The sequence below is a fragment of the Lepidochelys kempii genome, chromosome 8 (assembly GCF_965140285.1).
Source record: "Lepidochelys kempii isolate rLepKem1 chromosome 8, rLepKem1.hap1, whole genome shotgun sequence".
Classification (NCBI taxonomy): domain Eukaryota; kingdom Metazoa; phylum Chordata; order Testudines; family Cheloniidae; genus Lepidochelys; species Lepidochelys kempii.
In genome coordinates this window covers 51,750,994-51,763,166 of record NC_136387.1, presented here as the reverse complement: position 1 = coordinate 51,763,166, position 12,173 = coordinate 51,750,994, and the positions used below count along the sequence as shown (strand labels likewise).

The following is a 12,173-nucleotide window of genomic DNA, read 5'->3' as shown; positions in this document are numbered from 1 at the left end:
CTGCCAGTAGTCCCACTGATATCAGTGAGACAACTCATGGAGTGTAGTACTACTTAGATTGAATAAAGGTGACAGAAATTGGCCCAAAGGAACTAATTGAAAGGGTGGCGCAGAAGTTTAAAAGCTTAACAGTTTTTAGTTTAGATACACATATTCTACTGGGATATACTGCTACTACTACTACTACTGATAAATGTCTTCATTCAATAGATTCAGAAAAACTAGTAGATTTAACCTCATATTCTGGTTTTCTTTGTACAGAAAGGATTTGGAAATGTTGATGGAGAGTACTGGCTGGGACTAGAAAATATTTACATGCTTACCAATCAGGACAATTATAGGCTATTGATTGAACTAGAAGACTGGAGTAATAAGAAAGTCTATGCAGAATACAGCAGTTTTCGCCTGGAGCCTGAAAGTGAATTCTATAGGCTGCGTCTGGGAACTTACCAGGGAAATGCAGGGGACTCCATGATATGGCACAATGGAAAACAATTTACAACACTGGACAGAGATAGAGATACATACACAGGTAAGGGAATTTTAATGATGTTATACATATGAAAAAGCTGTTCAATGCAACAGATTCCATTGGTAGTGCCACCTTTTGCATATATAACTGTTTCGAGAAATAATACAGAAGACAGAAACTCAGATCAAACACTTCATGCTCCAGAATAATTTAAAGATTCTTATCAAGATGGATTAACTGAGTCATTGTCTATAAGAAAAATTTATCTGCAGAGATTTGTACATGTGCTTAGCTTGAATTACTTAGTAGTCCCACTGATGGGACCATATACAGGTGAATAAAATTAAGTAGATGAATAAGTCTTCGTAGGATCAGGGCCTTGGATGTTACTTGTATCTATAGTAAGTACAACATTTTCTGACAAAATATTATTCTTTTTGATGATGCCCCTTTAATGATAAAAAGCTCTAATATAAAATTGTTGGTTGCTTAAAAACTGAAAATGACCCACAGAAAAACATACCGTGTTATGGCACCAATCATTGTCCAGTTTTGGCCCTCAACGTAGGTAGGATCTTAAAAATAATGATAACTTAAAACAATTGCTGTTATCATTGTTACTTTTAAAACTTCGGAGAAGACTGACCACCATCTCCCTTCATAAGGTAAACTTCACCACAAATCACTGAAATTGAAACTTAAGGCACAAGTCATGTTGCTCCCGCAAAAGTACTTCAGAATAGTTTACAGCAGATATTCTTAACGATTGCTTACATAGGAAAGTAATAAAGTATTTAATATGTTTTTTAGTTTCTTTCATTATAATTAAGCAGCTGAAATCAAAGAGCAGAGCCAGCACCATGTGACCAGCCAGCTCTCCTCAGATTACCAGCAATCTTCTGTGAACTGCAGTTTGTAGTTGCAACGGAGTTTAGAGAACTGTAAGTGGAAGGAGAAGTGATTCATCTCATCACAAATGGGAGGCAAAGTGGCTTGCAAGACAAGCACTATGTTAATATGTAGGACATAGATTCAAAAAGTTTGAGAATCCATGGTCTATTATTTCCCCTCTGAAGTGCTGAGGTTTCACTTATTTTATTCTCTCCCAACAGGAAATTGTGCCCATTTTCACAAAGGAGGCTGGTGGTACAATGCTTGCGCACATTCTAACCTTAATGGAGTGTGGTACAGAGGAGGCCATTACAGAAGCAAATATCAGGATGGGATTTTTTGGGCTGAGTACAGAGGAGGTTCATATTCCCTGAAAGCAGTTCAGATGATGATCAGACCCATTGACTGAAAAAACCCCTCCCCCATACCTCACCATCTCAAGTGATCAAATATAAAACTTTTCAGTGCTTGAGCTCCAGGAAAAAAAAAAAGTTACATTTAAACTCTTATTTTGCACAATTTAGTTCTCCAAAGTGCTACAAGTGTTTTGGGTTTGTTTGTTTTTTTAAACTTTCTCACTGTGATACAATATGTATTAAATATACAGCTTCTAATAATTCACAAAACACACAAGATGGTTAAACATTTGCAATAAATATTGATCTTCATTAAAGCCCTATACATTTTACATTAATTGCAGCCATTAAAATGATTAAAATAGTTCTTAGATTACAGTACAAGTTTCTCCAGATCAGTTCAACCTTTAAATGTAAAAATGTGAAACTATTTGTCTTATTTTAATGTGAAAATGAATTCATTTTCAGTTATTTAATAGTTTTTTAAAAACTGATTATAAGATTACTTTCAATGTATATCTGATCTTACATTGTTTTAACATTTACATACACAATGAGTTTGCACCCTAAAATGGTAGACAGAAAATTGGAGAGAAACTCTAGTTTTGCCAGCAGAAATATATTTTGTTGCAAATAAACGATAAAGTTTTTTCCACATGAAGTTGTGAATTCAACATAAAATAGTTGCTAATAATGTAGCCTGTTTCTTACAGGACATGTGTATCCTGCTTCCCATCAAAGCGTTTAGGAGAAATGTTTTCTTAGCACAATAAAAACAAAATACAATTCTAACAACACAAACACTCTTATAAATGCATGAGTAAATTCCACAGTGCTCATATCTTTTCTATTTGTCTTTGTATTGAACACATGTGGCATGCAGGCCGTGCTATCTATGGTATGCATGCTACTGAATAGGAAAATCATTCTTGATCACTTGAAAACTCGAAGATAATCAGCAAAATAGGTAAAAACTTTAAAAAATGTTTTACTAGAATATATGAAATACACATTTTCTCAACCTTTTGCAAATTGTGACCCAACTGGCATTTTGAAATAATTGCAATCTAATCTCAGCTTCCAAGAAGGCATTAAAATTCAATTTTTTTTTCATTTTTATTAGTTCATGACTTGAACAGAATTCAGCATGTTATAACATGTTGACACTACATAGTAAATTCAGAAAATATGATGCAGTTAAAGAAATTAATGTTAATTACTATATTAATTTATTTCTAAACTTCGTATAAATGCAGCCTGGGGACATTTGTGCTTGCCTAGATGAGGAAAGATGTAGGTCAACTTCAAAAGCAAGGAAAGAGTGGTATTTCTAAGGCAAATTTGGGTTGACACTCTTGTGGCTCAGATATAAATGGATGGAAGGGACTTTTACTACTTCACTCATACTTTCCAGGTACTGATTAGGTACACAAGAAACCCAGCATAGAGTAAAGAGTTTCTTGGTTTCATAGACTCAAGTTGACTTTGTCAAGTATTAACAAAGAACAGTCCCACCTATAGCACTATTTACTAGTTTGCTCAACAAAATGATTCAAAATCCAATTCTTAAGTTAATCAGTCTCAAATGTTAATAGTCACAAAACTGCACGGACCTGAAGTTGTGAGCTGATGACTTTTTAAAATGGTAACATTTTACAATATAAAATATTCAGAATCATGTGAATATCTCAAATCTGTCATTTTGAACACTATAAGAACAGAGTTTGTTTAGTTGGAGAAATACCATTTAAAGATTAGAAAGCGTTTTCAGAGTAAACAAGCCTACACCACAACTTAGTAAGAGATCTGTGAAAATCCCATCTCCAAACCTATAAAAGATTATACTAGAGAGAAGTTCTGCCTCAGTACAGGCAGAGCAGCTTACTCTGTAATACCTAGTAAGGATGAGAGTTGTAGACTAAATTGCATCCTTGCATATCTGCTGTAAAGACACATTGTACCTCCACCTAACTGTCTAGCTGAATGTCCTAAGGGACGAAGTATATCCTGGGGCATTAAAAGGAACAGAAGTTCACATTCTCAACCACTTAGACAAAATCATTCTAGGATAGGTGCTATGTATAACACTATTGTGGCTGGCACGCCAATAGCTGGTTCTTTCAATTAAAGCTACATTCGGACTCAATCAATCAATACACTACAGGTCTGAAACACAATCTTTGTAGATCAGGGGTCAGCAACCTTTCAGAAGTGGTGTGCCGAGTCTTCATTTATTCACTTTAATTTAAGGTTTTGCCCGCCAGTAATACATTTTAATGTTTTTTAGAAGGTCTCTCTCTATAGGTCTATATATTATATAACTAAACTATTGTCATATGTAAAGTAAATAAGGTTTTCAAAAGGTTTAAGAAGCTTCATTTAAAATTAAATTAAAATGCTGGTCGTATGCTGCTGGCCTGCTCAGCCCGCTGCCAGCCTGGGGTTCCGTTCACCTAGGCTGGCAGCAGACTGAGTGGGGCCTGCGGCCGGGACCCAGCAGGCAGCAACATGCCATTAAAAATCGGCATGCGTGCCATAGGCTGCCGACCCCTGTTGTAGATTAATGTATGATTAGCCAGTGGTGGCTTTTGTAAATATTTTATTTTTATTCATTTCATGTTTAGTATCAATGCATAGGTAAATTGAAAAGTTACTGTCTATAATATAGCCAATTGCTTAACTACACTTGTCGTTTGATATTAAAAATGTTTGAGACACCAAACAGTGAAGCATAGCCAAGTTTATCAACTGAAGACAATGCAGTTCAACGCAGAAAGAAAAGAATTATTACTTCACAGAATCCTTCAGGGAAGCTTGTTTCTCACAGCATGAAATTCACCTTACACAGAAGAGGTGCTCACAATATACTCCCCCCTTCCAACCCTACCTAATATTTATATCATGGTTGTTTACTAAGTAAAAGCACTCTGTACATCACCTAAGACTAAGCACCAACTAGTTTTTTATCTTGTATTTCCTGGCACCATGACTTCTTTCTCAGTTTTGGATACTTCATTTCAAATCAGGTTCCTGTGAAAGTACCTTGCAACTTGTACTAGGACAGAGAACAAACGTATCTTATCTTTGACATGTTTCATATTTTCCAGTGCCAAAGCTGACTTCAGCTTTGCAGGTACTGTGGCTATATATCTTGACATTAGTGAATGGATGGCGACAGGATTGTGGGAAAGACATAATTCAGTTAATATAACTGCCCACGTGTTGGAAAAAACACAATATTAAGGCGGTGTGCACTATGCCTAACATATATGTATGGACTAACAAAGTGCATGTAAACCAAACCCAACTTGTTTAATGAAGTGCTTTAGACATCTTCGGTTCATGAGAATAAACCGAAAGGAAAAACAAAATATATGGCTACAAATATTGAAGGCTGGCATATCGTTTGCTTGAAAAATACAAAGTAACATCAGCTAACACATTTATGTAACATTTATTCAGTCGGAAACAATGGGATTTAATGACCATTCCTCTTTGAACAAACAGCATTCCCCTAAAACAAATGTTTCCTTTTAAAAAAAACCCACCTGTGTTAATAAAAGAGAGAGGGCGCCATGGTAATCACAAAATGAAGTTCTTCTCCATCTGTTACTAACTGCAATTTCATGGGAAATATCAGTAAGTCCAAACAAGAACTCAAAATTCTGCTCTCAGAAATAAGATTTTTTTTTCAAACTGTGGCTGCTGTCACAGTACTTTTGGAATGTGCATTTCCCCACGCCCTGTATCAAAATATTTCCTGTGAAATGACACTTCACCCTGAATGGTCCCTTAGAATATGTGCTAACTACTTATGCAAAACCATCTGTTTGAGCTTTTATATAGCTGTGACACTCTTAGTACCTTTCCCAAACCTGAAGTGCTCTGCATAGCTCCAAAGTTTGCCTCTCCCACCATCAGAAGTTGGTCCAATAAAAGATATTACCTCATCCACCTCATCTCTCCATTTCCCTTTTGTCATTCAAAACTAGGTTCAGTATGTCACTTTCTCTGTCAGGCTTTTACTGTCGGATTCCATTGGACTTTAAGCAGTCTTCAGCTTTCCTTTTTTACCACTACCCCACTGTCACCTCAGAGTTCATTTCAATATTTCATTAGGAAAACTTAGAGAATCTGCATTATCTAAATTACAGTTACATTTCTAATTAAGGCAGTTATTTTACAGCTGCACTAATCTAGACTTCATTCAATATAATCTGACTTTCTAAGAAAATTAAGTAAATTTTATTGTAATTGCCAAAAACAATGCAGCAGTTTCTGAGAAAAGAGGTGAGTGAAAATTACGTTTTGCCCATCTTTAAAGCTTCTAGTGACCTTTTCTTTGAGACGCTGTGGTGTCCCCATGCTTTGGAGCAGGGACTGCTTCCTTGAAAGCTGGATGGAGAGTCGACTTTTTGACATTCAAAAGTAGCCCCATGTCTGAAAAAAGGTGGTTGTATAGGCAATGTGGTTTAACAGATTATCATGAACAGCACCTTTCAATAGCCAATCGTCCAAATATGGATAAACAAAAATGCTCTGCTTTCTCAAATGAGCTGCTACCACAAAGAGGCACTTTGCAAATACTCTTGATGCCATGGACAAGCCAAATGGCGACATCTTGTATTGGAAATGGCATCCCGCCACCACAAAACAAAAGGTACTTCTGATGACTGCATCTGATGAAAACATGAAAATATGTGTCCTTTTAAATCAAGGTTTCAGAGGAACAGCCGTGTTAGTCTGTATTCGCAAAAAGAAAAGGAGGACTTGTGGCACCTTAGAGACTAACCAATTTATTTGAGCATGAGCTTTCGTGAGCTACAGCTCACTTCATCAGAACTGATGAAGTGAGCTGTAGCTCACGAAAGCTCATGCTCAAATAAATTGGTTAGTCTCTAAGGTGCCACAAGTCCTCCTTTTCTTTTAAATCAAGTGTCACAAACCAACCCATAGTTGAAAATGAAGGGTTTATGGAGGCCAGAATCAATATAAAGAACTGAAACGTTCAAATGTATTAAATCTAAAATCAGATGATGAACCCATCCACCCCCAATATCTTGAATAAAAAGCCTAACCCCTCAGATGTTGATGTGATAGCTCTTTGACAGCCCCTATCAGAAGCACTTCTCAAAGTAGAATAGTCTAATGAGAAGGTTTCCTGAAAACAGACAGGTAGGAGGAATTGAAAGGGGCAGTTTCTCAAACTGAATGGCATAGCACTTTTCTATATATTTCTAGGATCCGTAATAAGCCTCCATTTGTGGATACCATGGACTAGTCTGTCTCCAAACAAAGGAAGGGAAGGGTCCTTGCTGACTAGTTCTCGACTCTCAATCCTCACATCAAATCCGATACCTACTGTTCAATGAAAACGAGAGGGAGGAAGCAGCTGGTTTAGATTTAGGCCTCGATTTAAAAAGACTACTTCTTGTATTCGCTCTACAAATACCTACCTTGCTGGTGTTGTTGCTAATGTCTTTGACTTAATGAGAAGTAAGTTGAGGAAGATTGTGGCTAATATTGTTTCTGATAACGAAAACGAGGAGGAGATGTCCTCCTAGTAGAAGAAATCAAGCCCGAAGAGTGAGCTGTTGATCTTGTCTCCTTCAGGTTTTCTAGCAACTCATCCATCTTTTCAGTGAAAAGACCTCCCATTCAAAAGGGAAATCTTCAACCTTAATTCTAGTATCCAGAGCCAGAGAAGAGAAGTGCAGCCAAGCATGTGTCTCCTCAGAGTAACTAAAGAAGCAAATCCTCTGGTGGAAGAGTCCAAGACAAAACAAATCTCTGAGGGCATCCTTTGCCACATTTTAACCCTCCATTAGCATAGCATTTCACAATCTCCTTTTGTCATGTGTTAAATCCTGCACAAACAATGCCATCTTTTCCTACAAGTGGAACTGATAGCAGGCCATAACTGCTTGATAATTTGCTACCCTAATAACAAGAGAGGAAGAGGAAAACACCTATCTCTTTCCTTTCTCTATCAGCAGAAGTGGAACCATATCTCAACCTGCGACTGGCAGCAAGCACCACGAGCAAAATATGAACAAGGTGTATGTTAAAATATAAAAACCCCTTCAAAGGTATCTGATATTTATCAGCCTTATTGAAAATAGGCTGGCAAGAAGCAGGAGTGGACCAAACAGTCTTAGCAGAGTACAGCAGACCATCGAGAATCGGTAATGACATCCTACTCTAGGAGGTAGCCCCAAGAATGTCAAACACTGGATGGGTTTCCTCCAGTTACTGAAGGTATGTTCAACATGGATGCCATGCAATCCATCAGGTCATGGAATTGCAGAGCATCCCCAGAGAGGAAGAGGCAGAAGCCACTCTCACATGCTCATCTGATGACAAATCAGGATCATAATCTGTGTCAGTATGCTCTTGTTCAAAAAGAGGAGCCATTGCCTCATCTTCTTCATCACTGTCTGGGATGCAAATGGCACCAGTGGAACCAATACGAGGATTTCTCCACTGCTGAATCCTTTAAAGATGAAACATCACCTTTCCAGTTCATAAGGAGGACAACTGAAAAATTCCTGTGGTGGCACCCAATAAGATCATGGAGCCCAGGACTACTAGTCACCCCAAAAACTGGGAATTGGGAACATACCATAGGAGAAAGAGCAAAGAAAGCATGAACCAGGAGGAAACAAATCTCTCTATTCTATCCTCCTCTAAACACAGATCCGGCCTCAGATCCATGACAGAGCACACTGGAGAAGGAACAGACCCCAGGTGTGGAGAGAAATGAACAAGAGAAAAAAATTATTTCTGGAGACCTTGTAGGTGTCTTAAGAGGAGGAGGTGGTAAAAAAGGATCAAAAGAAAGACTCATAATCCCCTGTTTTCCTCTTAGATGAAGATGCTGTCAACCTCTGAACAGAAGAATCCCTGTCTCTTCCCCAAGACCTTCTAACTTTCAATTCAAGGAATGCTTGGAAGCCAGTAAAAATCTTTTGTGGATCTGAAGATGGACCCGGGACCTGAGGTTGAAGCCACAGATCTTGATAGTGCATGACGACCTAATGAAATATTCAAATTTAGTCTTTAGTCCTCAAATCAGAACCTGGAAAAGTAGAGACCCTATCAGAACTGGACAGATCCAATAAATTTCACTTGCGGTATCTGGCACTGCTAACAATGTCCGATTCCTTCCTTGCTTCTACTCTGAAATTGACACAGCTGGAGTCAACAATATGACTCTTGGTTCTGCAGCAGGCAGCCTGACTTTCCCCATCATTGGTGCCTTCAAAGTCCTGACCACTCGAGCAACAGGATCCCAAGCCAGACCGAATGAAGGTTCCAATTTCCTGGAATCTTTTAAGCTGCTTTGACTCGCTGGAGAAAGTCACAGGAGCAGAGAGACTGGCCTCCTTAGAACTTGGATCCAACAAATGCCAAAAACTAGAAGGTTTAGCTTCAAGAGCCTCCTTAAGGTTAAGCACCTGCAATCTTTGCCTCTCCTTGTGAACTCTGGGCACGAAAGTCCACCAGATGGAACATCGAGAAGGAGAGTGGCTCTCTGCCAAGTACTTCAGGCATCTAAGACAGTTATCCAACACTGGGACACGAAGCACATCAGTTGAATACCGGCTTCTTCTTTTTCTTCAGTTCCACCATAACCCAGAACTGACTACTAACTTAACTAAGTATACTTATCACTGAACTATAACTATACTAAACAATTACAAAGACACCAAGAAATGGAGAAAACTCCCAGACTGAGCGGATCAGAGCAGTTCACTTCCACCTGGCACAACAATTGGAAGGAACTGAGTTAGTAGAAGCCACTGTACATTCTTTCCCTCAGCATATTCAGAGATGCTGAGGGTAGAAACATGAGGGGCATCCAAACACAGACACTGCTTAGAGAGGATTCTACCATTAGGGACCAAAAGGCGGTGCAGTATCCATAAAAGGGACTATGCAGAGCCACTCAAAGAACTGTGCTTTAAATATATTAGTCGGGTTCTTTGCATATTAACCTGATTCTGAATAAGTAATGTACAATATACTATGTTAATGTTTTATTGCAACTTTGCCTTAATAAAAAGTTTAAAAAATCCCCCCAAAACAGTAACTGCTGTATAATGTTATACACACTCAAACCCCCCAGCTCCTAGGTGTTTCAAATTGTGCATTCAAAATTAGTGGATACTTTTGACCTTAATCTCTTAATCTCTATCCCTCCATTCCCCATCTATATAATGGGGATAATATCAACTCATCTTATAGGGGTGTTATGAAAATACAATTCACTGTTTTTGACGCATTCAGATACTATAGTAATGAGCGCCATAAGAAAACCCATGAGGAAATTAACAATTCTGTTTCCAGAGTAGAGTTTGAATAGCATGCAGTAAATAAAGCATAGGGCCTCACAATGTACAAGGAGAAACATTATTGAACAGTAGCTCATTAAGTGAGCATCGTTCATCCAGTGCACTGAATGAAACAGTATCCTTTAGAAAAAAACCCTGATCATGTAATTAAAGACTGCCATGCATACAAACAAGGGAGCTAGTTAAGGTTGCACAGGCAACCTTAATTCTGACATTTCTTAACTTCTGAGTGCTTGACATTGCAACCTTAATACTGTTCTTTTAATGTACTTTTTTGTATGCAATACATACACCCACACACACATTAAATACACATATATACACACACACAAATTATTTCCCCAAGGGAAGACTTACAAGACTGCAAAAATCACATCTCAAGGGAAACCATAAGCAGTGCACTTGAAGATTTGCTCAATTTACTGACTTCAATTTTTGCCTGACTAAAGGTATTTTTCTGCATAATTGTCTTTCCCAGAGTAACATCCTCAGTAGTATAAATTGTATTGCCTCCCCATTAGGGAAATGAAATAGGCATGCCTACAAGAATTATACATGGAGAATATTTATCACGTTCCATACCCCTATGCAGCACACTATTCTATTTTTCTCTCTCTCCTACAGAATGAGTGTTGTCAAAGTGCCAAATCCCCAACACAACACTTAAGATTGTTCTGTAATTTATGACAAGAACAAATAAAATTTTTTAATGATTTTCAGATTTAGAGCAGTAATTCACAATTTTTTCCTTATGATTTGCCAGACTAGTACTCACCAGACAAATGTTTATACCTTTACTCTGAAAACCTCTTCTTCCCCCCTCCCCCAGCTCCAACAGCTTAGCACAACTGATCTCACCTTCAGTGAAACACAAATATAAAAGACTTTCAAGGAGTAGTAAATTTTAGGTCAAGAAAACATCTTTTATTTCTAGCAGTATGACCCACTTGTTTTATTGTGAAGTCGGCAGCACAACTATAAGAAGGCCTTTGTCAGAATTTCCATTATAAACCTTTTTCAGAAAGGTTATATTTTGCTTAGAATAAAATAAACATGACTTATCCATTCTCAGTTTGCGTTGACAATTTAAATTGGCCATATAAGATATGTCTTCACTACAGAATTAACTTGGGTGATTGGCATCTAGGTTTGAGCACCCAGGTTAGCCTAGCCTGGGTATGAATGGCCACACTGAAAAGCCACATTTGAGTTACTGAGAGCACATTGGTGCTCCACTCACCTGTATGTCACTAGGAATTCTGGGGGCAAATCTGATGGTTCTTAGTACCTCACTAAGTGGAGATGGTCGGATTCCTTCCCAGTGAACTGTGGATGAATGTGCCTGACCTTCTTGGCTCAGGGGGAATTATGAGAAGGAACTGGAGGACTAACACCACGAGCGATTTAGCCTTCATGCTCACTTGTGCTTTAGCCTATAACCACAGATGTACCAGCAAGCCCCAAGAGAAAGCAACAAATTCAGGATAGAGGTTTGTGTGTCTGTATGAGACAGTTTAGGGACAACATGCAAATAAGAGCCCAAGTTAACTCTGCAGTGAAGATACACCCATACTAATTTTGGAGACAAAACTGAACTCCTTTTAAACTTCTGAGACAACACCACAGTCATCCTCTTTTTGTGTCCTTACCAATCCCACTATCAGCAGGGTCCTTCATGACCAGTGCCAATGCAACTCTTTGTCTGTTAGCAGCAGGGATCTCAGACAGCATGTGGCAATCAACCTGCCTTGTAAGTCCAGAAAAGTTACCTTTATAAAGCAATGCCATTCTCCCAGTTCCTGGAGTGTGATATCCAAAGTTGCTTTCCAAACTAAGTTTGTCATGCCATGGCAGAGCCATTAAACCAGTTAATCTTTTAACAGCATTTTATATGTAATTTAACACAGAAGCAATACTCTTTCTGTATACGTTTTACATACCAAACAGAAAACAAACAAAAAACCTTTAATAGATTATAGCCAACAAGTGGAAAATCAGAAAAATTAGCAAATTGCTCTTGTATTGAATATTCTTCTACTCATTTCAGTAAAAATCCCTAGTTAACAAACTTTAGAGAGAATATTCTTATAAATTCTGAAC

General features: G+C 38.1%; 2 protein-coding genes across 11 annotated transcripts in view; one reads left to right on the top strand and one right to left on the bottom strand.

Moving 5' to 3' along the window:
* ANGPTL1 (angiopoietin like 1) overlaps nt 1-2,114 on the top strand; it is a 29,275-nt gene extending 27,161 nt beyond the window's left edge. For 3 of the 4 annotated variants that reach the window (XM_073356504.2, XM_073356502.2, XM_073356505.1), the window contains 2 exons: nt 262-532; nt 1,585-2,114. In XM_073356504.2, the coding sequence (XP_073212605.1) occupies nt 262-532; nt 1,585-1,772 (459 nt within the window). In that variant the 3' untranslated portion in view covers nt 1,773-2,114. Of the gene's footprint in view, nt 1-261; nt 533-1,282; nt 1,415-1,584 lie in introns of those variants that run through there. The other variant, XM_073356506.2, reaches the window with a different exon arrangement.
* RALGPS2 (Ral GEF with PH domain and SH3 binding motif 2) overlaps nt 1-12,173 on the bottom strand; it is a 279,035-nt gene that overhangs the window by 110,375 nt on the left and 156,487 nt on the right. The window lies entirely within an intron of this gene.